Source organism: Rhamphochromis longiceps, linkage group LG22 (genome assembly GCF_057381845.1).
Source record: "Rhamphochromis longiceps isolate RC_006_pf linkage group LG22, R_longiceps_female_GT1.1, whole genome shotgun sequence".
NCBI lineage: Eukaryota > Metazoa > Chordata > Actinopteri > Cichliformes > Cichlidae > Rhamphochromis > Rhamphochromis longiceps.
Window position 1 is genome coordinate 26,300,549 of NC_140577.1, and position 26,592 is coordinate 26,327,140.

The 26,592-nt window shown below is 39.4% G+C and overlaps 2 protein-coding genes and 1 non-coding gene across 4 annotated transcripts; all 3 read left to right on the forward strand.

Annotated features, from left to right (window-relative positions):
* The first annotated feature begins 326 nt into the window (after positions 1 to 326).
* Positions 327 to 7,958, forward strand: rab42a (RAB42, member RAS oncogene family a). Its single transcript, XM_085395203.1, has 2 exons — positions 327 to 782; positions 2,632 to 7,958. The coding sequence occupies exons 1-2, from the start codon at positions 424 to 426 to the stop codon at positions 3,068 to 3,070; spliced, it is 798 nt and encodes a 265-aa protein (XP_085251329.1). The 5' UTR covers positions 327 to 423; the 3' UTR covers positions 3,071 to 7,958.
* An 882-nt stretch (positions 7,959 to 8,840) lies between these two features.
* LOC146644218 (U11 spliceosomal RNA) lies at positions 8,841 to 8,973 on the forward strand. Its single transcript, XR_014909467.1, has one exon. It is a non-coding gene; the product is annotated as a U11 spliceosomal RNA (small nuclear RNA).
* Positions 8,974 to 9,227: 254 nt separating this feature from the next.
* On the forward strand, positions 9,228 to 25,012 carry gmeb1 (glucocorticoid modulatory element binding protein 1). 2 transcript variants are annotated; one of them, XM_085395797.1, is made up of 10 exons: positions 9,228 to 9,364; positions 12,628 to 12,827; positions 12,967 to 13,019; positions 14,062 to 14,177; positions 14,919 to 15,022; positions 17,846 to 17,994; positions 19,204 to 19,335; positions 19,471 to 19,608; positions 19,888 to 20,025; positions 22,958 to 25,012. In XM_085395797.1, the coding sequence occupies exons 2-10, from the start codon at positions 12,688 to 12,690 to the stop codon at positions 23,812 to 23,814; spliced, it is 1,827 nt and encodes a 608-aa protein (XP_085251923.1). In that variant the 5' UTR covers positions 9,228 to 9,364; positions 12,628 to 12,687; the 3' UTR covers positions 23,815 to 25,012. The 2 variants fall into 2 exon arrangements, with proteins under 2 accessions (XP_085251923.1, XP_085251924.1); XM_085395798.1 differs by having other exon boundaries at positions 19,210 to 19,335.
* Positions 25,013 to 26,592: the final 1,580 nt, after the last annotated feature.

Below are 26,592 nucleotides of genomic sequence, written 5' to 3' on the forward strand. Positions count from 1 at the left end.
ATGCCTGCTGTATTTATTGAAGTTTACTGAGACTCAGGCAATAGGGTTTTACACTTAACTAGCCACGCATTTTTCACAGAGTACAACGGCACAGAATAAACTGTGTGCAATTAGAGAAATATGCTGTAAATCCAGACCATCGTCGGAAGTGAATATAGGCTACTTCAGAACCACGGACAGCAACACACTGCGTGTTTTAGGTTTTGTGATATCAATAGCGGACGATATATTAAATAAATGGGGGTGGTTAAGGAAACTCTGTGCAAAACATGCCCAAGACGGACCTCATATAGATATATTGTTCTGTTTTTGCTGCTTTTAAACCCCCTATATGATTCTTTTACAACATACACAGGCCAGATGAGGTTGTAGCGGGTTTATTGGAGTGATATTCGACTAGTAGAGCATAGGTAAATCTATCACATGACTGCTGCGGCCGCTCTGTGCTCCGCGTCTCTTCCTGAACAGAAGGCAGTAGCAGCAGCTGGGGCTCCATGTAAACACGCCGCGCGCAGGGCTTTGTTTCACACACACTCACTCCGCAGGTATCTTCCCTCTAGTCATGCCATGGATATTTTGTGGCAATATCAGTTTCGAATCATTCTACTCGGGGATTCCACAGTGGGCAAGTCCTCGCTGTTGAAGCGTTTCACGGATGGAATTTACAGCGATGTGGCGGACCCGACGGTCGGGGTAGATTTTTATGCCCGCTCGCTTGACATCGAACCCGGGGTGAAAATAAAGCTCCAGCTCTGGGATACGGCTGGCCAGGAACGATTCAGGTATAGTGAGGTGAAATGTATCTTATATAGAATCTATCTGAGCTAAATATGTATACAACCATAGTCCTTCAAAGAGATTTTTAAATAAATAATTGCGAGCCCTCGGTTTAATGTCGTGTTTGGCTACTATTCTCAGTCCCTTTAAATTGAATATGGGCCATTTCCCCTTCTCGTTAGCATGTAATGAAATGAGTTTAGACAGCGGAGAAAGGAGGCCAATAGAAGATATTACGATGTCCTGACCTGTATAACAACAGGACACGGCGACTTACATCATGCTTTCATGGATGATGGGCAGCCTCCTCATATTTAGGCCCCAGTTTGATTCCCTCATATACAATTTCCAGGCCTTCGCGGGGATGACAAGTCCCGATCCAAATCTATTTGTTGTTGTTTTCATTCATCTATCCTGTTGCTTGCTCTGCTTTTCATGCCCACTGTCACGGACCATTTCCTTTAAAGAACTCCTGTGTCTGGAGAAGCTCTTAGATCTGCTTTCCCGTTTGAAGCCTCTGAGGGTGTTTTCCTCCAGGCTTCACTTCACTTGTCTTTCACTTCTGCCTATCTGCCTGTAGAATCTGTGGTTTTTAAAGCATCAAATGCAGAGATCAGAGTCTGTATGTGCATATATTTTTATAAATAGAATAGTATCATGCACCAGATGTTATGACCCAAAGGATCCTTTGTGTTTTTGTATTTTATTTCACTTGATGGCATTGTTTAGTTTCCATTTAATTAAGCACATTAATGTATGAAACGTTAAAAAAAAAGCATTCGCATTGCAAGTTTTGACTTCATAAAATTACAGAAATTGTTTTAAGAAGCCAAGAGAGACAGACCTTCCATAGCAATATGACTTGAATATATTTATTAGACCTGTACATTTCACAGACTTTGATCACAAAAAAGTCCCAAATGTTGGGTGAGGTCCAACTTTATTATCAAATTATGTATTATGCCATTCAGTGATATATTACCATCATAAATGAGGTCCTGACACAATTCACTTAAGTACACAATTTACACAATTTATTAAGTATGCTTCAGTTTTAACATATTTAACTCCCCTCATATTGAGCACACTGTCTCAATAAGTAGTTTCATCTGAATGGCAAGGCCAGCTAAAGCACAGATGTAACTCCATGAGTCTTACTAATGTAAAACACCAGTAACACAGCTTTGAAAGGAAATTCTTGTGTCATTTAAGTGGTTAGCTTGCAAATAGACAGTTGAAAGACTTAAAAGAGAGCATGCAACCACATTCCTTGACTGACTTGGAAAACAGTGTGAAAATTGATTTGGGATTGTGTCAAATGGGACTTGATCTTATCTTAGTTTCCGCTGTCTTGACATTTGAGCTTCACTTTGGCTATAATATTTAAGTTTGTTTTCTATAAACTGATTAATGGGAACTATGACTACTCTTCTATTGTAACTGAGCACTCAAAGCGCTTTTTTATACATGTCCCATTCACCTACACACACTCACACACCGAAAAACGCATCAGGCAAGTTGGGTACAGTATCTTGCTCAACAATACTTTGACATGGAGACTGGAAGACCTGCTCTACCTCCTGAGCTACAGCCACCCCTTTTCTTCAAAGACTTGATTTGACTCAGGGTTTGACTTGACTTGCTTTGGCAGAGAGGACTTGGACTTACCTCAAGTGATATGAATTTTCCACCACAAAAATTAAACTCATATTGTGATGTTACAAACAGCAGTATAAGGGTAGTGAACTGGTAGGAACCATCCAAGTTCATAGAGCTGTCCAAGACATTTAGAAGTTATAAGTCTAGAGATGTTTGTCTTTGGTTTCTAACACCAGTAATGTGTCTTTCCACCAGGTCTATCACAACATCATATTACCGCAACTCTGTAGGTGGCCTGCTTGTCTTTGATCTCACCAATCGTAAAACCTTCGACCATGTGAGGGAATGGCACAAGGAGGTGAGTGAGCACATCCTGCCTCACCACATGGTCTACATCCTCATCGGCCATAAAAGTGATCTCAACAAGGACCGGAAGGTGAGCAGGGATGAGGCAGAGCAGCTGGCCGCTGAGCTGGGCATTCGCTATGTGGAGACATCAGCCAAGTGCAACAGCAATGTGGACCGGGCCTTTGAGCTGCTGACCAGGGACATCTACGAGCTGATGAAGATGGGGGAGATCGTCACCCGTGATGGGTGGGATGGCGTGAAGAGCGGCCTGACTGCCAAGGTTCTCTACTCTGCAGAGGATGAAGAGTTGGCCCCTCCATCAGCTGAAAAAAGCTGCCACTGCTGACTGAGAAGTCTTTGTGTTCCAACACTATCCTATCACACCAAGAGCTCACTTTGTCTCACAGCCGATCATCAAAACCAAATCACTGAGGCTTAGCACCCTGTGATATCACCATCCATCACTTCCTCACCTTGTGTTTTGTGACCTTTCTGTGTTGATTTTTCAGACCACTGGGATTATTTTCAATCAGGATGCGAGAGTAAATACCAATGTGTACCTGTTGGGAAAGTATTGTATTGTTAATTTGATATGATGTAGCATGAGTCGAGCTGTTTTGAGCCTCATCTTGCTCAAGAAAAAAAAAAGAAAGCATGCCAATGTGATCAGGTGTTGTTGCTTAAAGTGTAGCCAGTACTCCTTTTCATAGCAATGGAGCTAAAGGACTACTGAGCATACGAAAGTACAAATGGACTATTATGGTCTGCCATCATCCACATTTCATATGGTACTATTATGGGTTTCTACTTGTCAAAAGTTTGTGCAATGCTTTGCCTGCAGTCTTAAGTGGCTGTAACATTGTAAATAATAGTTAAATCTATAAAGATGAGAGCTAAAGGTGACTGAAAGCTATTTAATTCATAGTGTGAACAGTGCACTCTGCAATAAGTGTCACCATATTAAATCAATGTGCTCCTCCTGCTACTGTAAGCTGTGTGTGCACTTATGCCAAATTGACCTTTGACCATTCTGTGAATAGATTAATAATGTGGGTTTTTTTTGTAAAAAAGTAGAGATTATTTGTAGTAAAAGTGTATACATAAACATAGATTATTGTAATTAGACTAAGTGTAACATACAACATTCACAATAGCAGTAAGTGGCAATGTGAGAAAAGGAAGTTTAAGGTCTAAATATGCCCCATTGATATAGACATAGATGATATGCACAGCAAAACCTAATGAGCTTTGATATGTTTATTGCAGGCCTCTAAACTGGCTTTAATTCAGCTTATCCGGGCCATCAGCCCAACAAATGTCATGTCATGAAACCATGACAAAGAATTTAGCTGCATTTTCTGCCTTTTTTGCTTTCATTTTCTTTTTGCTGTACAAATGAACCTGATAAAATTCTTTGTAGGGCCTTAAAAGTGCTTAGAGAATTAGAGAAAAGCTCCAGCTTAGCTTAGCATAAAGAATTGAGAGTAGTAACATGTTTAAGCAAATTAATTTTATGTTTACATTCATGGTTGCCAAAGTGCGGCCTGTGGGACAGTGGTGGCCCTTGGTAATGTTCTGTAGCTGGATCAAAACAGAATCAAACAAAGGGAGCATTTGTTGTCTGTTTTTGTTCTGGACAGCTTTATAAAACACAGTTACAGTTGTCAAAAAATGTAACAGACAAAATTGCAATTAACAACTTATAACCCCTCCCTCTGAACACCAACTAAAAGGGTTTGTGTGTATTTTTCCTGTACCTGTATCACTTGCCTACTGGTTCCCTAAACTGGCACTTTCTTGTTTAAACCATGTCTGAAAAGCCACTAAAACCTGTAGTTACCAAGTTTATCTATTACTCTTCAACAGCTGGAGGCACTCAACCAGTTAAGTTGTTAATACGCAACTGTTTTCCAAAGTCACTAATGTAAGTGTTCTGTTGTTATTGTGTTTTTTATGATGTTTTTAGACCTGTTATATAAATGTGACAAAGGAATTTCCCATTATTAATTTTCTCACGCTGATTTTACGCACATAAATATAATTCTAAAACAACAGTTTGGAGCTGCAATATACCTACACCCAAAGTCACTAAAATCCCTTGTTAGCTAACAAATGTGATAAAATCTTTGTTGTGACTTTAGTTTTTCTTTGCTGGCTGGAGACACTCAAAAACTCTCTCCAGAATCCCTGCTGAATTATTAATAAGAAAAATGATTTAGACTTTTTTAAACCACAGATTCAACAAGGAAGATAAGCTGTGCATTTTAGAGGCGCTAGTATCGCTAGCTATTGTGATAGCTGTCACTCCTGCTTCCAGTCTTCATGCTGAGTTAGCCTAGTTTGCCTCTTTGGCCCCCACATATCAGTATCTTTTCAGCAAAATCCTAAAGAATATTAAATGTTTTTTGTTTTTTTTAAGGGCTACAGTAGTAGGCTATTGTATTTTAGACCTGTTATATAAGTATAACAGAAGAAATCCCTTTTATCAGTGTTCAAAAGCAGAATTTTTACCAACCTATATATAGTTAAGAAGTGCAAGTTAATCTTGCTCACATTGTTTGTTAACTAACTAATGTACTGTAGATTTTATTCAGCTGTAATGGAGAATGATTGGGTGTCTGCACACATGACTTCCAAAACCTGCAGTGAATACCTTTAACAAAGAGGATCATGAATTCCTTTAAGGCTCTAGAGGCTAATAATTTGCTGCTTGCAAGCCTGGATCTTGTTGCGTACAGTTTGCTTTCCCTGGGGCTTCTACAACACACACTACACTGTAAACAGTAAGAAAATATGCATTCTAATGTTTTTACTTAGCATTCATGTGACCAGTCTGACACTTTTTTTTCATTTGTCTGAACCAGTTAATAAAATGTACATCATGTGGTTGCAGCTTAGTATTTGACAAGGAATGTATTCTAACTCATTTCTGCAATCCCTTTTCGTTTTTCATTTATTGTTTTGCACTAATTCAAACTGCATTTTTTCCCCTGGTGAAAGTCTGTGTTTGTTTGACAATCAAATGTTATCATTTTGAGTTCTTGGTATAGGTGAGGAATACAGTGTTGGGGTGGCAAGCCTTGAAAACGTGCTGAATGAAAACTAACAAGTCTGTACAACTACCTTTCTCACTTTTGCCTCTAAGGGTTACATTGTATTGTATGATACTGTGTGTTAGCACTGTGCTGTGAGCGTTACTGACGACTACAGACTCATGTAGTCGGGAGGAAAACACTGGAAAGACAGGAAGAAGTATTATTTTGAAAGATTGAATCTATGGGATAAAAAGACCAATTGAAAACTTATATATACATCAATCAACAACAGCACAAAAAATATGATTCATTTCCATCTTATTTGTAATCTTACAAGCTATACCAATACATCTGCAGTGACTGTAAGTAGTAATATTACTACAATGAAGGTGAATGACTAACTTTCAGTCCAACTCTAGCTTCTCTCTGTGTTCTTTGAAAACAATTTGTGGAAATATTCTTATTTGCTTTCTTTCCAATCTCTCTTTCCCAGTGAGATGACAAGACTGATGCGACATTATCTTCTAGTGTTCTGGAGTCAGGAGGCAGTTAGCATAGCTTAGGATAAGGACTGCCTCCATCTGACTTATTTCAACAAATGAACTGCAAAAACACCAAGCAGCGAACACTTCTGAGCAAACAGACTTCATAGTTTGAAGACATTAAGCTGAATCGTGTAGCAGACATGCACTTAGTTTACAAAATCTTAATTTTTGTCTTTGACTTTTTCCAAACCCCGAAAAATGATTTAAATATTGGACTTTTGGTGCCAACCTAACGTGTTCCAGGGGATACACATGTAGACAAATAATCTTTAATTATTCTATCTTCAAATAGATATATTTCATTCTGCCAGTTTTGTTGAACGTATGATTTAAATGTAGCTTTGCTGTAAAAAATATACTTCCTATCGTTCCTTAAGCATCACTAGTTTATTGGTTTAGTATCACTTTTTACTATATTACACTTGGATTCAGCTTCAGCATTATTTGTATGATATAATAAACCGAAATCCAAAGCTATTCTAGCATCTTTTTTAATGCAAAAAGGAAAACGGTAGCTCTATTCAGTTTATCAAAACCTGTGTTACTAGTTTGTCTTGCTTTACAAACTGTGCATACCCTTGGCTGTGCTGTTTAACTCCTGTTTACTTTCCACAAATTATTTTTATGTTTTAAACATATCACCAAAATTCTGTTTAATTTTTCTATATAGGAACATAAATAGTAAAAGATCATTATTCAATTCTGGCCCAATAATTTAGCTTCATAAAGTTCACCAATATGTAAATGTTTCAGTTTGTATATGTAAGTGGAGTTATCGTTCTGGAACTATTTTTTGGTCAATCAAGCCAAAACCTAACATTTTTATATTTTAGTTTGTGAGCAGCTTTTTGGAATACAATATAAAGAGTACCTTTTTGAGCTAACAGCATGGCAGTTCAATCTCTTTACTGACCACAGAGAATGTGTATATCTGTGCTTTAGATTTTAACACCTGTAGAAAGAAAAGGTAAAAAGAAAATAACCTTTTTTTTCTCCAGTATACACTTTTTCTTCTAACTGACTTAACCACTGCTGCTTTCTCTCTCTCGTCCCTCAAACTGGGCTTTAGAATCTGTAACCAACTATTTCCGTGGAACATAATAAACAAACATCTATTGCCAAGAGGAGCCAGAGGTGATTAACAGCATGATATGCTCCAAATATTCTATTTAACCAATCAGAAATGTCCTGCTCTAAAAGCCCGACCCCCTTGTAGCCCACTGAAACTTTGAAAAGTACTACCAAAGCTTTTTACATGCCTCTGTGTATGGACTTTTTGGTCGGTCAAATAATTCTTCCCTTTTCCTTACTTTGACAGCATAGCGAGTCCATCCAAAGGTCATAGTCACTGTTGTTCCTGTTGTGGAAAAGCAGCTATTGATACCAATTATCTCTCATCAGTCTTAGAAAGAAAACAAATAAGAACATTTAAAAAAAGAAAGAAAAAAGAAACAAATCACCCATGTAATTAATAGTGTCATATCCAGTGAACTGATCAAAATAATCACAGGTAGGGTTTCTCTACCATGTAACATCAACAGTACAGCTTCTGATCCCCCGATGGTCATGTTCCACAGTATTACTGAATAAATGTTATTTATTTTTATGTTATGTATAAGGGATATTGGTTATTAAATGAATAAATAGATGTACGTTGAATATTGTTTGGACTGGATGGTCTTCTTAACAAAGATTTGGCGCCCTCTTCTGACAGATTTAAGAAACATAATCGTTGCCTGGATTTGATTGATTTATGGTAGTTAGGTAAAAATTTGGACAAATGTTGTTGGTGAGGCCGATCCAAACCAAGAATTAGGACCTGTATTACACTAGGTTAGCTTTAGAATATTACTGATTTTCTTCAGCTATGAGAACATCATAAAAGATCATTGCAATACTTAAATGTATATGATCGTATATGCTACTATTCAGATAACTTAGTAAATGTCCTCAAGTTGCGCCTGGGAATCTGAGCAACAGAGAACACGAACACCGCACACACACACCACAGTATTATGATCTTTCTATTGATGTGTAATTCACTTTTAATTCAGCGTAAACAGTATATAATAAAATTAAATATAACAAAGTTTTATTTTTCAATTAAATTCGGTAATCTATGTAAGGCTCAGGGAGAGGTCGAAAAACTATCAAGATTCTGTAATCGATCTTAAAGAATCTCACAGAATCTCACGATTACGATTGTAACCATGTAATCGACTTTCCCACATTGCCTGAATGCAACATTAATTCGAGTGCATGTAGCATCCAATGGCAGCATTCAATGTCAATTGCCCCGCCCTCTTTACCCATCATGCTTTTCGGTGTCCAAAACTAAATAGCCAAATACGGTCAAGTTTTTATTCCCGTTGACTATATAAATATATAAATGAAAGATAAAGGGTTGATTTGCCTTATTTAGTTATACAAAATATTGTGAAACTTTTCTGTGCCGACTTGAGGTTTATACATCATGAACCCTGAGTGAAGAACAGGTTACCTCTGGTCAGGTTGCAGGATGTCCGGCGTACATGGTAAAAAGGGCTTCTGCCATGCTTGGCACAGGAGAGGTGGGGTCTCCACTTCTCTTGCGGAATCGCCATCAAGAGATTTCGGAAGCATAATTTTTACTTCTTGGGCTGCCGATGATCACATATCTTGGCGCCCTAATTTCTATTGTCAACAAAAAGACCAGCCATGTCGGAATACACATAACTCCTGCGTTGCAGAAATAAGCATTTGTCTTCTTAAGTTTAATGCAAGTATAATAGTACCAAAATGATCTATGTAGAGTACACACTGTCATAAATTAACATACAATTCTTTGAGATATGACCAGATAAAACATATATCAAGGTAATACCCACTTATTCTCGCCTGCATATATAGGTTCGCTAATAAGGAGTCACAGTGGTGGTTAAAAACCTGCGGTTTACACAGGGTTTACACGAGAGTGAAAACAGGGCGAGCGCTGTTCAGCAGGAAGTCGAACTATAGCTACTGAGTGCGCATGCTCCGCAGCTCTCCTCTATCTAGGGATGCGTTTGGCTTCTTAAAACGGTAAGAACGAGCTATTTTTTTACTGTGTGTTTTTAAATATACACAACTGTAAAATAGCGACCGCTCTCGCCACACAAGCTGTAGTTTTAGCGGGGTGGTTTGGGTACATTGCGGAGGGGGTTCAGTCAGTCAGGCTCGAACTGAATGGAGGGGCAACGCCGTCGCCGTGCCGTTGTTTGCTGTACGTGCCGCCGCACAGGGAGACGTCATTTTGAGGGGGAGCGGAGAGTTAAAATGCAGAGTTACGAAGGGACGTACGGTTCATAGACAAGCGGCACGTAGCCGTCACACTGTAAATGCAAAGCTTTACCCGTCTCGGGCAGTGGAGTTCACGCTATTGTTTGGATTCCCACACATCAAGTTACGCCCTTGTGTTAGCAGTAATGGCTACCGTCGAGCCTGGTCTGAGGAGCTCCGACAGCGAAAAGTAGTCAGCCGGCTACAACGGTAGCGATAACCAAGCCAACTTAGTAAAAGTAATTTATCTGCAGCAAAACGTAAAGGTGTAGTTTTAATTGAGCTGCGAATGGTTTTGTAGCCACTTGTTGGTTAGTAGCCCCCAAAACACGTAAAACTGCGGTTTCTAATGCCTAATGCGCGTGGGAAAAACCCACTCTTGCTGTATTCTACTAAGAAAATGTATCCGTTTAAAAAAATAAAAGCTTGCTTTTCTGGCTATCGTGGTTTCACATTTCGGCAAAACACAGCTTCTGAAAATTTACTAGCCTATATAATCTCGCGTGTAACCCTTACGTGCACACTAGCAAACCGTTACGTAAAAATGACTTATATTAATCCAGTTAATATTAGTCTCAAACAAGTGGACCAGTCAGGCCATTTACAAAACGCGGCATTCTTTGGTTTGAATTAGCTAAGCTCACCTTACTTGGAAACAGCACCTCAACATTGAAATAAGATTTATATTTTAATCTTGGCAGATATTTTTCCAATCCAATTTAAAGTAACATGAGTTCAACTAATGTCAAAGCAGAGTTTCGCAAAGAGTGGGCCATGAAGCCAGGAGCTCTCCTTCAAGAAGTGGTCTCTAAGAAGTCACTAACAATGAAGTAAAAGGAAACGAGTAGTTTTGTGTAATTTAGTTTTTAAATTGCATCAAATATTTACATTTAAACAAAGAGTTATTAATAATAATAATAACAGGATTTGAAAATTTCACATTACTCATCTTATGAGTATTCCTTGGGGCACAATTGTCAGATTTTGAAGCAGGCTACAATTGTCTGGATAATATATACAGGGTGAAACAAATAGTGTTAGGTTGTTTTTGTTGTTTATTTTTTAATCAGCTTGTATATAGCTGCAGAAATATTAGAGATGGCACGATACCACTTTTTTTTTATGTCCGATACTATACCCTAAATTTGGATATCTGCGATCCCGATATAAATCCGATATAGCATATTTTATAATCAATAAAATGTTTTTTTTAAATATCTTGTTGCATTTTGTATAAGTTCATACTCAAGTTTAAAAAAACAAAACAAAACTAAAGCTATTCTGTTATACCTGTATGCAAAAAATACACTGTACCCCAAATATGTCATAGATCAGCAATACTGATCAATCTAATAAACTTAAACCCACACCATCCTCCCTATTCTGGTATTTTAAAGAGTACTTAGTGGAAATATTAAGCAACCTAACTAATAAGGTTGCCAACTCCGAACAAAAAAGGAAAAAAAAATAGGGAACCACCCCCCACCCTCTGCCCTATAATGCTTAATTGATATAATCAACTCTAATTTAATGCACATGTAAAAGAAAACGCACAGAAATCAATAATTTTTCTATAATAATTAAATAGATTCAACATCCTCCTTCAGCAGAATTGCAGACTGCACAGATGGTACCTTCCCAAAGGAAAAAGTACTATAGCTTAGTAGGTTATAAATTTGACTTTATAGTTAATAATGGATTTCTATACATTTTACATCAGATGAAAACTTTGGTTGTAAGATTCAGATAATTATTTATTAAAAGCTAGACATGACAATAAGAAAGAAAAGTATGTCTTTGTGCCCTCCTTTTCCCTGTTAATGCCCTATCGGCCCCCCTGGCAAAACTTTGCTAGACCCGCCCCTGCACAGTTACCAGCCGTCAGCTACGTAGAAAAGGATCCTGGTGTAGAAAGTAATATTAAATACATTCTAACAACAGCTTGTCTTTGTGGCGCAAAGTGGGCGATACACTAACAAGAGAGACGGACTCGCGACAGAAAAGCCGATCAGCTGATCATTGATCAGTTTCATGATTGAAGTAGCAGCAGGAGAGGGAGAGAATGAGAGGCAGTCGCTCCCAGCATTCGCTGGGAATGCTTCACAAACATTCAGAGATGAACTTACACACATGCTTTACTCATCTGGGATAACTTTCTCGGAGATTAAATTCCGGTTTGGTAGCGAGGCTCCAAATCCTCAGCCAGACCACCGACAGGTCTCGCATGCCATAGCCGCTCTATCACAACGCATACTCCTCCGACGTGCTAAGGTTATGAGCTGGGTTACGCTATGTCGCAGGTTTTGTGAGGTGCTTTTGAGTGGATCGGATTACATTTTTTATTTCTCTCCGATATCCGATCCAGTAATTTAGGTCAGTATCGGACCGATACGTAATATCGGATCAGTCCATCTCTAATAAATATTTGAAACTTACCAGGATTTCTGTTATCTAAGCCACTACAATACAAAAACACAGCTGAAAGTGATGACTGACAAAAGCTTATTAGGATCTGGCCTTACACAGTAGTCAGCCACAGTAAAGAAGTCGATTGTAGTAACTAAGAAAATCTTTTTAGTTGGGTCAAACTTCATCAGGCGTTTCCTGTTCTCCAAGCACAGTGGTAAAGTTTTATGGAAAGAACAATGAAGGCCCCACAGTTCCTGTCAAAATAAATAAAGGTAGTCCAAATCTTCAGGTACAACTTCTGCTGTTTTAGCCAATACAGCTGACTAAATCTGAGTAAATCCAGCTGATGCCAATAAATGTCACATAACTAGTCTTTATTTGTAGGCACGTGTGCACTTACATTCTTATCTCAGCTGGAACGCCTCAATGAATTGAATGTAATCAGTGCAGAGGCTCATCTTTTAAAGATGAGTTAAGGGCTCAGATATTCAGCTATTTGTAGGTGAAGCATTTTTTTCTTAATTTCAGTTTGAACTGAAATGCAAACAATCAGAAAAATGTACAGCCTTTTATAACCATCATCTGCCTTTCTTTTTAATATATTTATGGCTTTTCAGATGAACAAACCCCTAGGTAGCTGTTGCACAGAAGTGGCCCCCTCCCTCTAGTCTACTTCAATGAGTGTGATGGCGACCACTGATGAGGTCACTGTACCTATGGGGGAAGTGGTGATGGTAAAGGACGACAGTGGTGAAGGTGACCCCGATGACCCTAATAAGACTCAGGTCATCCTCCAGCTCCAGCCAATCACCACTGGGTATGTACTGAGAAACTACAATTCACTTCAAAGTTGTATAACACCACAATCAGAGCTACAGAGATTCCAGATGGTCAGTCATTTCCCATGCTTACTCTGCTGTACCAGGAGAAAATGTCCCAACTATCTATCCTTTCAGAGACGAGTCTGCTGAAACAGATGCGGCTGTCATGGCTGTTGAATCTCATTCAGGTAAGTGGTTGTCACTAGAGCAGGGAGATGTGACCAAAAATATTTATCACAATATACATTTGAAAATTTGCGATAATGATATAACTGACGATATAATTGACACTAGACAAAATACTTTACAACTCCACAACTTTATTAGTGCAAAAAAAAAAATCAGTGTATTTTCACATAAACAAGCAGCTGTTTTTATGTGCATTAAAGTTATATAAAGACGTAACAGTGCAAATTCCTTGCTGACAGTTTAACCAAAAGACATTTCCAGTGGAAATTGGCTGACACATCCTCAGCATAACCATGTATAATATCCACAACACTTAAAAAGAGGTTATACACACACACAATACGGTAATATTATGTTGAAGCACAGTACGTATCACTCCGCGAGGCGCCTGCCTACAATAGCTGTAATGCTCCGACAATCCATCAAGCGGTGCGGGTTCGTAGCTTAGCAAAGTCGTACTAAAACATTTGACAGATTTTCGAGCGCCGTGTACGACATAAAATCGTTTCGAGGTCAGTAAACACAACCAGAATTCATACATAAGGCACACGGGATTATAAGGGGAACTGTCGATTTTCAGAAAAATCAAAGGATTGATTTCAAGTGTACCGTATTTTCCAACAAACACGGTAATAACGACGGCCCGCTAGCATGCTGTACCAAAAATAGTGCTTTGTTGTGTATCTGACGGACGAAAGCTAAACCTGTTCCACACCACTGAAGTTGCAGCATTTTTACAAACAAATTCTGGTTCATTTCCTTCAACGATCCGCTTTCGCCCTCCTCATTCTGCTTTTTCCTCCATGTGCGTATGAAAACAAAATCACTGCACATGCGCGTTTTACCCATATTCTATTGCGATATTTCATTTTCTTATCGTTGCCCAACATTATACCGGTGTTACCGTGAACGGTATGATATGTCCCAGCCCTAGTTGTCACAATGATTCAGACAACTTGAGGGATGTAACGATCCATGAGTTTTGCAGATTGCATTACATAAAGCTTGTTGGTAAATGTTGCATACATTTATTCCCTGTAGAGCAAACTGAGGGAGACGACGTTGAAATTGGCTGCCCTATAACGTGTGGTGACTGTAAAGCTGTGTTGCTAGTGAAAAAGTTTGTGTGCCCAGGAATCAATGTGAAATGTGTGAAGGTTAGTATCCCTTTTTTTCTTTTGGCTCACATGGAGTAAAATGACAAGTCATTAAAACATTGCCAAATATAGCAACGTGACAACTAGGTCATTCAATAGACTCTGAGCAGGAAATAAACATGTAGCACTGACAAGTGTCCCACTATATCTACAGAGTCATCCAGTTCATTTCTTCTCACTGCAAGTAGCAGGTTTCAAATAACCATGCTCCAAGCAGACATGGATGAAACGACCGAGCAGTTATGAGATAAATGTTCTCGTTCATGCTTTCACAACAATGCTCATTTTTTGATCGCAGTGTTATGAGTTGAATTACATAGGTCAGACTGTATTTGTAATGAACTACTAAGTCCATTCAATCTTCTGATCCACATGAAATTCTTTGTTGTCTTGTGAGCATCGAGCATACACTTCCATTAAATAGGAAGTGTAGCACTGAAAAAACAGAATTCAGTACATCACATGAAAATTATTATTTAAAGTTGAGAAAACTTATGCATATTTTATATTTTTTTCTCCTGATATAACACAGTAAAAAAATATTTCGCTATTCTAGCTGCTACAATTGCTCATGGTTAGAAGTCTACCATGATTCTAGAACCACAGCATATCTATTACATTTTCATATTAAAGGCCAAAGACAAGACATATGATACTGTAATGTGTTGCTTTTAGTTATTTCTGTTGTTTCATCATTGCACTTATTGAACATATTTACTAAACTGGCAATCTCTCCACTAGTATGAAGACCAGTTGATCAGTCCCAAGCAGTTTGTGCACATTTCTGGAAAAGCTACTCTGAAAGACTGGAAGAGAGCCATCAGGATGGGGGGAGTCATGCTGAGGTGAGGGGATTTATTTTTGAGACAGAACACTGACATTCTATGGCCCTTAGATGAGCAAGTGCTGGTTGGTTGCGCTGCACCACATGGTAATGAGCTGAGATGTGACTCATCCATCTAGAATAAATATTCAAATGTTCTTCTGTGGCTCTGTGACAGGAAACTAACAAGCCACTGTTGCCTCACTTCTGAGTGTGAGTGAGATGATAACGATAAACCACGGGCCTTCCTGTCTCTTTGACTGGTCGAAATAGATTTTTCTATATCACGTTTAAGCTGCGCTAATCAGTATTACAATGAAATGTATGTTGCCTGTAGTGGAAAACCTGACTGTGATCATTGTGTCTTGCAGATAAATTCATGGATAATTATTTAGTTTCAGGGATACACTACCGTTTGGATGAGTAAAGTAGACTTATTTTATTAATGTAAAAAACCCTCTGTGTGTGCTGTGACTTAGCCGTATATTGCTTCAGTGATCACATGGCTTTTGGAAGACTGCACTGCAAATAATACAGTTTGCGTTATTATACACACTTTTCAGTTTCTTGGATTTATTTGACATCATTTGACAACAATATTTCATCTATGCTTTACATCTTGTGTAGTGATCAACTCAATTTGACAGATATTGAATCATTTTCATGCCTTTGACATTTGTGTCTGGACTTGGATAAAATTAGTTGTTGGTTTCTAGCAGTGAAAGAATGAGCAAAGTGGGTTTTTTTCACATTGAGTTTTCTATTTCAAATTGATGAATTGTGTCACAGCTATTTTCAATCTCTCTTGCAGTCTAAAGGTTACTAGTCTGTCACCAACAATGTGCAGGGTTAAGATTCTCTTTACTGGGTAGAACATCTGTATATGCGCCTCTAATTAAAAGCACAGGAGAAGCAGAGGATTTTGACTATCCAAAAAAAAAAAACTGCAGCTTTACATAGATGCAACAGTGTCTCCTTCTGACCAGTGACTCTTATATGGTTACTGGCAATGGCACAGCATCTCCTGTCATGTGGACGCACTGCAGGCAGTCAGAGCCAGAAGGTAGTAGCACTGGGTGATCCTAAGTCTCAAAAGCAAGAAAGCTGTGAGCCAACAGATTCTTTTTTTTTTTTCTAGGTTTGAAGTGTTTGAGAAGTAATATAGCTTCTATAATATAGTTAATAATAAATTGTTTACTAAAAATAATCCCAAAATAGACATCCATAAAGAAATTACCCTTACTTTAAGCCCTGTACACATTTCAGGGGACCTGTTGTTTTCTGATCCAAACGAACTATTTGTCTCAACCTTGGTTCCAGAAATGGCAGATGTCCAAAGCTAAAGCTGTACATTATTTGGTGCATGTGAGAAGGCTAACTCTGAAGAACGTCTTAAATATTTAGGAGTGAAGATATTTTTCCTCATGTACCGGAGGAGAGCAGAAACAATCCAGATAAATGTTTCTACCTTCATCACAACAACAGCTTAGGCTAAAGTAACACGTGCCAGACGCTGAAGTGTATATGACAGTAAATATGTCATTTATAAGGATTTAAAATATGATTTTACATTTGACCTTTCGCCTCTGGTTCAAGAGCAAAATGTTAATCTGAAGGTCAAAGTGATAGTTACACTACATAGAGCTATTTAAACTCATTCTTACTGCCACTGTGTGTACTGACAAGATGTATGTATATAGGAAATATAAATATATGATATAAAAACACATTATTTTATTATAACATTACAGTAACAGGTTAGATAACCACTGAAATATAAAAGATGTGTATAATATTCCTTGTTGAGTATTGTTTTGTTTTGTTTTTTTTTTTTTTTTGGGGGGGGGGGGGGGGGATAAACTTGTGATCAAAACCTTTTTTTTTTATTTGGGTTTTTTTATTGAACATTTAAATAAATTTACTAAACAATGAAATGAAAGCTACACATTCGAAATAATACCAAAATAAGATTTCATTATATTAAGTAAATACAGAGAGTGAGCTGCCTTGGTAGAGGGTTGTGCTCTCGCAGTGCTTGTTGTTTTACAACTGTTTTGGCTGTAGATCAGTGAAATAATGCAGTCCAGCAAAACTGGCAACAATCAGCACTAAAACACAGCATTAAATTAACATGTGGAATAGCCCTGCAGCAGTGTTAAAATAAGAAAGTGGAAATAAATGCAGGAATATGCACACACTTAAACCATGTTCTTGTCTCATGTTCTTGTCTCATGTTCTTGGCATGAGACAAAATAGTTGGGACACATTTTATGAAGTGTCTTAAAGCAGTGGGCATAAAACTCCCTTTTTTTTTCTTTTTTTTTTGAACTGTTGTCGTTCAACCAGGAAATACTTTTGAGAGATACACAAAGACAGAGAGACTGTCACACTAAAAAGCAGCAGCTTTAAAATATGCACCTTCTAAAGCTTCTATCAGCTGCACAGTAACTCTAGAATACAGGTTTGCACAGAACACCAACTGTGGATTTTGCCCTGCCAGTATGGAAAGGACTGCTGTAAGCAAAACTTGATTTAAATGCATACAGATATTGCATGTATTGCAGACGCACTGCTTAAGTCTGTTGCACATTTTATGTAAACCTCTTCTAATATTCTCTCCAGGATATCTGTGTGGGCAACTCTCAGACACGACTTAGTTGTTGCACTTTACACAGTTGCTCCTGTGGTTATTAGTTCCAAACAGAATAAGTGTACTGAAAGAAAGGCACTGCACTGGATCTTCACTTCTAAAAGATGCAAATGTTTTTGACAACGATGATAGCATCTCTGGTCAAACAAACATGTTTTCCCCTTTTTTATATATTTCCTCATTTCTGTTCTCCAGAAAAATGATGGATTCCGGTCAGCTGGACTTCTACCAGCACAGCACTCTGTGCACTAACACATGTCGCAGCACCAAGTTTGACCTTTTAATAAACAACACACGCTTCCCTCCTGATGGCACCGGACTTACCACACCTACATCCTCTCAAGGTAAAAATCTGAATATAGTGTATTATTGTGCCTTACAATATAAAGCGCCTTGAGGCAACTGTTGTTGTGATTTCATGCTGTATAAATACATTTGAATTGAACTGACTAGAAGGTGCAGTGAGTCCAGATTTGCTCATTTAAACAGCAGTGATGTTATAGTCCATAACTGAGTATTTTGTTATATTTGTTGTGTTTTTCAGTCAAAAGATAGGTTTAACATAAGGGCCACTGACTGTTTCTACTAGGCACAGTTACAAGTTTACTTCTAAACCCTTATTTAAAAGTCCTTTATGCGGTCTGCGTTTTTACAGAAAAGAAACATATGAGCTTGCTGAAAGAATGTGGAGGTTTTTTAGTGTCATGGAAAACAGCAGGAGGATGATGCTGGTGGTGGAGCTCTCCACAATACAAGCGTTTCTCTAGACTGAAAATAAATGTGTGCAAACTGCACAATGTGTTTAGGTGCACCTGTGCTCATGTAAACTATTATAAGAGTCAACAAAAGCTGCTTCTGCTTTTCTAAACAAAAATCTGATAACACAACAACAGTGAAGATGACATTGTCATTAGTGGTGTAATTTACAGCGCAGCCTCTCCTCTCTGTCTGACACAAACAGCACAAAATCGAGACATTGAACCCAGCTGGAGAAAACGATAGCGTCCTTCTAGAGTTGATAGCAACGGGGCTCATTGCTGTTACCTTCATGGCTACAGAGCCAACAGCAGTATTATCAAACCACCTGTTCAACAAGCTTAGTGGTGAAGAAAAGCAATATTTTCACCTGCTTTCATCCAACACTGACATGTTTTACAGTGACAGCGCAGCTGAATGAAAGAATAATTAAAAAAAGAAAATCTGTCTGTCTGCAGACAAATTGCTTATTTAGTTTGGCTTGATCTTCTAAGTTTTTATAATTTCCTGCAAACTACTGCTGGGTGTTTAATACACTGCATATCATTTAATGCTTTAGGTGATAATTATTCAGCCCACACAGAGAAATGATATGATACAGAAAACTGCTAATTAACTGTGAGACATGATGAAAGCTGCCCAGCAGGATATAAGGTAAAATTAACAACAACAAAAAAAAGATCACTAAAGATAAAGAATTGTGGTGGGGGAATGTGACACTGAAGTTTGGCTCCCGCTTAAATCCAGAATTGCATTTAAAATTCTTCTCCTCAGTCATGTCTGTTGTCTTGTACAAGTTACAGGTCAGGTGATCCTGGGTAATGGTGGGGCAGCTGCAGAAGACCGAGCAAAGGTCCTGAGCGGGAAGTTGGACTGGAGCTCAAGTTCATCGGAGTCTGCAGACAAAAAGGGATCAGCTGAGATCTCTGGTAACACTGAGCACATATCCAAACACAGATTAAGAGTATAATAACAGCACGGAGATGGAAATCATCTCCAACAGCATGGATATATGTAACACTGTGTGTGAGTAAGATTGCTCTGTGTTGTCTGTTTGTCCGCAGAGGACACACTGAACTTTTGGAAGGGCATTGCAGATGTGGGTTTGTTGGGTGAAGTGGTGACCAACATCAACACGGAGCTTGTGGAGCTGTTAAACAGCGTGCAGCAGCGCATGGATCCGGCCAGCCTACAGGACACAGGTGCAGAACGACGCCAACATGCACTGGGAAACTGCATCGCCAAAACAGAGGCGTTGTGTGGGACACACTCTGACCTATGTGAATAAGAAATGCATGGAAAGAAAGAGCAAATTCAGCTGCTGTTGGAAACTGAAAATGACTGTCCAACAGCAGAAAGCTTTTTAGAAAAGCTTCTTTTAGAGTAATACCACACTGATTTACTGTGCAAACAGCTGAATCTGTTCCTCCTTTCTGACTGACCAAGTAATTTTTTTTGATTGCTTGCTGCACTGATCCCAGATTCCTGTCTGGTAGAGGTGGCCGTGCTCAGTAACCTCGCCCAGGTCTTCGATCTGCTCGATGTGGTCAAGAAGATTGTGGAGAGGAGAAAGCAGCAGACGGATCCCAGTCAGGAGCAGGTGCTCAGCATGCTCACCAGTGAGTACAGAACACAAACAAGGCTCTACTTCAGGAGCTGCCACATAGAGCCGCTAAATTCATACGAATTTTATTTAAATCATTTTTATAGAGCCAATTGTTAAAAACAATCATGGCTTTACGTAATAAAGTAAAGGGAAATTGAATTAAACTGCAGTAATCATGTGAGTCTCAGTTAGCAAGCACTTTTGCAAGAGTGGGAAGGAAGATTTCTCTTTTAACAGGAAAGGAGGGGCAGCCTTCCGCTGATGGGGATTGAGGAGAGGAAGAAGGCAAAAAAAAAGAAAGAGCACAGAGAGTGACCCTGAATAGCTTATAGAAGACATGCTTAGCGGATCCTAGGAAATCCCCTAGCAGCCTGAGCCCAAAGTAGCATAACTAAGTGATGGTTAAGTGACAGTTGAGGTTTGAGGCTAAATTCAAAACCATCGAAAGATTGAATTTGTCTCCTGAATCCAAACTGGCAGCTGGTTCCACAGGGAGGGGCTTAACAGCTGAAGGCTCTGCCTTTCATTCTACTTTTGGAAATTAGGAAGTGTAAGTGTTGTACTGGGATAAATTGGTACTGTGAGGTCTTCGGGATATTTAAGGACAATCTTTTAGGACTTTGCACATGCCAATGAGAATGATCTTGAAGTAATTTCTGGTTGGAAGACATGTGGTCATATGGTACACTTGTGCTGGTGTCCTGGATGAATTGTAGCCTTTTCAGGGACCTTTTAGAGCACCCTGATAATCAGTAGTTACACTAGTCCAACCTCTATGTAACAAATGCATGAACTAGCATCCCTCTGAGTCAGGATGTTGTCATAGTGCAGAGATAAGTGAAGGTAATCCTAGATGTCTATTTAATGTGTCAGTTAAAGAAAAACCCAATCAAAGATGACTCCAAGGCTCCTGACAGTGCTATTGAAGGTCAAGATAATGCCAATCATAGTAAATAGTTGTTTAGGCATGTTTCATGCATCAAATCTAGCAGCTTGGGTTTGAGTCCAACCTGCAGCCCCTTGCTGCATGTCTCCCCATGCGCACGCTCCCCATTTTTCCTGTCTACTCCTCAAAAAGGCAAAAAGCCAAAAGTCAATGGCTTTATTGTTACATATATGTGGGAAAACAAGTTACTTTTGTTTGTTATTGGTGAGAGACATGAGGTTTAAAAGAAAAAGACAAAAATAGAGAATCAAAATTTGGTTTCAGTCCATCTTGAGTTCCACTCTTTGATTAAGCAAAATTCTTCAGACAGTTGTTCTAATTTGCAATCTTTCAGTTCCTGATTGTGAGGCTTTTGCTCCCAAATGCACTACACCAGCGGTCCCCAACCCCCGGGCCTCGGACCGGTACCGGTCCGTGAGTCGTTTGGTACCGGGCCGCGAGAGTTGATGCTCAGGTGTGAAATGTATAGTTTTCAGGGTTTTTATCGGTTTTCAGCGTTATTTTGTTATCCTTTTTATCGTTAACTCGGTTTTCCTGGGTCTTTTCACGTGTGTTATGAACAACTCTTCTATTTTTCAGTACCGGTACTAGTTTTATTTTGTTGTATTTATCCGCGACACCTTAAAGGCCGGTCCGTGAAAATATTGTCGGGCATAAACCGGTCCGTGGCCCAAAAAAGGTTGGAGACCGCTGCTCTACACCATTACCCAGCAATAATTAAAAGGTTGTGTGCTGCAGATCATCATTATTATCACTATATCATTTTAAAAAATAAAATGCAGCCACAGTCACACTATAACTGTTCTCTTTACACATTTTTCTGATAAAATGAGCAGTGACACAGGTCAGTGACAGCAGCTGTGCTTTGAGTCTGACTATGTTGATAATGAAAAAGAGTGATGACTCCCACTGCTCCCATCCGAGGTAATAACAGTCAAGATCATTTTCCCAGATGGTGTACAGTCTTGCTTCCTCCATGACTGGATATCATTTTTGGGTTCTTATTTTTTTATTTATTTACCTCTGTGTCCAACCTCCCTCCAAGTCATTTTTTATTTGTCAATTATGGACCAAGTTTACGGAGAATTTAGGGGTATTTGTTTTAGTATTTTTTATTATTATTTTTTTTTTACAAACAAGGTAGGATCATCGCTGTATAGAAATTAAATTAGATTTATCATTTGCCTGAACCAAGACAGTGATGGTCTCGGTTGGCCCTCCTTGAACCCAGAGGGAAGCAAATGGAAGCTTTGCTTTTATGCTGAACACTGATGGAGAGTTAACTGGCTACATAGAAAATAAGGAAAAAAAATAATTACGTGAATGCAGAAAGACAGTTTGTATAAAGGATCCAGAGAACACATAAGAGGTTTGGATATCTGGTTAATATTAGTCACTTTAGAATCACCAGTTAACCCAACTCCATATGTTCTCTTTGGACTGTGTGAGGAAGCCAAAGTCCCAGCAGACATGGAGGGAACATCCACACAGAAAGTCCGCGACTAGCTGGTGGATTAGAACCCAGTACCTTCATGCTGTGAGGCAACAGTGTTAACCACTACACCACTGTGTCACCCAATGTGACAAAGTTTACACTAAATACTTTCTGTTGCCAGTCAAAGTTAACAAATAACAGCTCTGGTGCGTAACGTCGTAAATCAATTCAGAATCCTAACAGATAGTTCATGACTTTTGACTCATAACAGTCAAAATTTCCGTGTGAATATATTTTTATTTCACACATCTATCATGTTACTCAAAACTGTTTTTGAATACTTAAAATGAAGAATGACGTTTTTATTGAGTTAGGGTTTTTGTTGTGAAATTAGATTTGACATTTGCTGGATTATACATGCCTAGCCTGTCTGACGAATGTTGATATTAGAGATCAATATAAGAACGTGCACGTTGTAATCTTGTAAAAATCTGCCCGGCTGAAAATGAATGCATTCTTGTGGTTGACTCAGCCCTCACTGTCAGTCCTGTCATGTCTCTGCAGACCTGGAGGTGCAGCTGGAAGAACAGAAGAAGCAGCAGCAAGTACGAGCTCTTCTCACCTGCCCCCAGCCTGCCAAAAACAAAACTCCCACTAAACGCCCGACCAAGCGGCCTCGACTCCAGAGACCTGCCTCCACCACCACCCTCCTGACCACCCCTATAAACCAGCAAGCCACTCTGCAGCCTCAGCAGTTCACCGTTCTTTCACCCATCTCGCTGTCCTCAGTGGGGCAGCCATTCACCGTGGCAGGCCTACCTATTGCCTCGCTGTCCCAGTCCTCCAACACAGTCACATTACTCCCTGCCGGCTCGCAGGTCTTCACCCGCTACATGGTGGCTGGAGATGGTAAGACAGAAACCATCACCCTGCATCCGTCCTCAGGTTTGACACTGGTTGGCACCACCGCTTTGCAGGACTCCAGCCAACTGGGCACAGTAATGAGCCCCATGGAGCTGGTGCAGCTAAGCCAGCAGGCCAGCGGTGCAGAGGTGGTGCCCATAGAAGGCCAAGTGGTAGACGGCACCATGCTAGTGCAACAGGAGGTGATGCAGGGGGAAGTGGAGGGCAGCCAGGAACACACGGTCATTGAGATCAATCCAACTCCTGTGGAGCAGGCAGTGGGAGTGATGGAGCTCCAGCTGACCGGGGAGTCAGGCAGAGAAGGGGCCACCATGGTGGTCCAGAGTGGGGTGGAGATGACCATGTCGGCAGAGACGGAGGAGGAGACTCAGCACCAGCTGCAGGAGGCACACACTGAAAGGGTTCAGGAGGTGCAACTGGATGCTAGCGGACACCTGTCGCACGTACAGATAGTGGTGATAGGAGAAAACACTCAGGAAGAAAACAAGGTCAAATAAGACACAACCATCTTTATCCAGCACAGCAGGTATGAACTCATGGACTGAGCCATCACGGACTCGACAAACTGTAAATACACAGGATTTCCAAATCCACAAATTGCCTTGGACTAAAACCAAGCTTTAGGGTAGCCATTTTTCCTTTTTTGTGTCTTTGTACATGCTCCGCTAAGCTTGTTCATTTTTATTGAAGCAAAGAGGGATCTGCAATATATGAAATGCTTATGTTTGTTTTCCAGTTGAAGGTTCGAGCATATAATGACTTGGCTCTAAAATTTATAGTTTTGGCCATTATTTCTGTTCTTTTTTTTATTTTAACCCTGTACTCACCAAAGTAACTGCTACTGAAATCTGGGAACACTGGGACTGTGACTTCAAAGAAACTTGTACGCTTTAAAATCCACAAATTTTTGATGTGATAATTATGAAGTTAAAGATAAATGTATTTAGAAGCTTAACACACACAGCAAAACATGACGCCTGCATGTGTTAGATGATGTTGAAGTGAAGCAAATGCTGTGCGAAATCCCCGCTTTTACTTTGATTACAATGTCTACATAGAGTTTGGGACAGCACATACTTTGATCTTAAATCGGTGCACATGTTTTGTTTATGAGCTGTTCCACACCATCAGTCCAGTTCACATCAAACTGTTTCACACAATGTCTTCATGTCTCTTTTTTCCCGATTAACCAGACAGGCACAGTAAAATATCCATCAAACGTTGTTTTTCCTCAGTAAAAAGAAAAGTTAAATATTTCAAATCCTGACAGATAAGATAAGAGAATACTTGGATGTTTTACTTGAAAATGACCTGAATTATAAATATATTTATTCAATTTTCTGCTGATGGACTGATGGTCCCTGGGGGTCTAATAATAAGGAAAATAATGGCCAAAAGTATACAAATGGGATCATGTCTTTATGAACTATAATTTTACTTCAAGCCTCTGCGAACAACCTGAGGTCAGGAGAAAGCACTGTAACAGTAAAGTCAACATGGACGGCTTTAGAAAAGGTGCTGATGATCAGTCAGATTGGGCAGCGGCAGTCTGCAAGTCCCTTCTGTTCATCAGACTCGTTACCAGTAACAGTGTTGGTGTTACCTGAGGCTAGGAGGAATTGCACTCTGTTTTGCGTGGTAGTTTTGCAAACTGTTTTTGTTTTTGCACTGTGTGACATCCTCATGGGACTATAGGAGGATGTTGGCAGTGATGCCTGCTCTCGCTCTCAACACTTCAGAGGAAACAGACTGAACTCCTTACTGGAGCGGTATCATTTATCCACATACTGTATTCTCATCAGTTTCATGCTGCCTGATAAATCTTCTCCACTCTTCATTTATTGTGAACACCTGTTGCTTTTTTTCCGTATCTTGGATAGTGTGAGCTACTGGACTGATTGTTCAACTGAGGATATAAAAGAACATAATATACTCAATGTCAGACTTGCCTGTATTTTACACTTGTCAAGTAGTATTTTATTTATTAGCTTTCAAAACTGAAGTTTAAGGAGCAGATATGGGTTCATTTGAGCTCTTGGTTAAAGCTCACATCAACAAAAACCTGTTCATGACTTGTGCTTTTTCCAATAATTTAATTTAAAAAGATAAGAGTATTTGCATACTGACTTTGTAATGTGTTTTAATATCAGATTAAAACAAACCAAAAAAAGATAAGTAGTATTTTTTTTTTATTTCACCACCAGAGTGCGCTGTTTGATCACTCCACTACGGGCTTTAGACGATCTGCATTAGTAGATGGTGGAAATGGTCTGCTGCTATAATCTCCAACTCCATGTGTCAGACTTATTGTGGAGCATGACTTAATCTGGGCTGCTATGGACTGATGTGCAGGCCTTCTGGAGGATGAGTCGTGCTGACAGGGCACAGGGCTTCACTGGTTATTACGTTTCGCTGCTCTTGTAGCCCTTAACGCTCTCCGACAGGCTACATAAGGGGAAGGCGTGAGGATTTTGGTTGAGCGCAAAGACAGACAAATACACAACCACGAGGCTGAGAAAGACCTAGACGAACTTATTATATGTGGAGTACAAAAAGAGAAAAGGCATCAGTGGTTTGATTGTCGAGCAGCTGGGGGGCCCGGTTAATGCTAAAAGGCTGAGACACTGAAACAGTATAAACACTGTGTGGTGTGGAAAAGGAATAATCATGAAGTGTTCAACAGACTGCGTTGCATGTTTTGCACAAGACAAAGAAATCAGGCTGAGCGCAGGCATCAGTTGCATGTCTGAAATGTCTTAACGTCTCTGGAGGCGATAAAAGGTTGTTAAAAGAGAGGTTACCACGGCTGACATGTTGTCGGTATCACCTCGGCCTTAACAGCTTTAGCTGAGAATAAATCCTTGAACTTGACATCTGGTAGTCAGTGTGCCCTACAGGCAAGGTGGCTTCAAGCTATATCTATAACACCAGGGGAGGAAAAATCTGCCAGAACATATCGGACTTGGAATTTTGTAAAAATTTATTTATATGTGTTCTTAGTCATGAACAGGAATTTGTAACAAATATGTAACTGATGTAATTCAATATATTTCACACCATCAGCACATATTTTGACCAGAAAAGGGGAAAGATACATTGAGATCTTGAAAAAAATACATTAATTCGTAAAGTATTGAAAAAGTGACTGAACTGAAGTGTGACATGTGTTATCCAAACCTGGGTCTCTGGGTTAAGTGGCAAATTGAATAACCCCACCACTAAACCGTCCTTCAGACCTCCAAATGTCAGCTTTCTCGCCCTGTAAAAGAAAATCT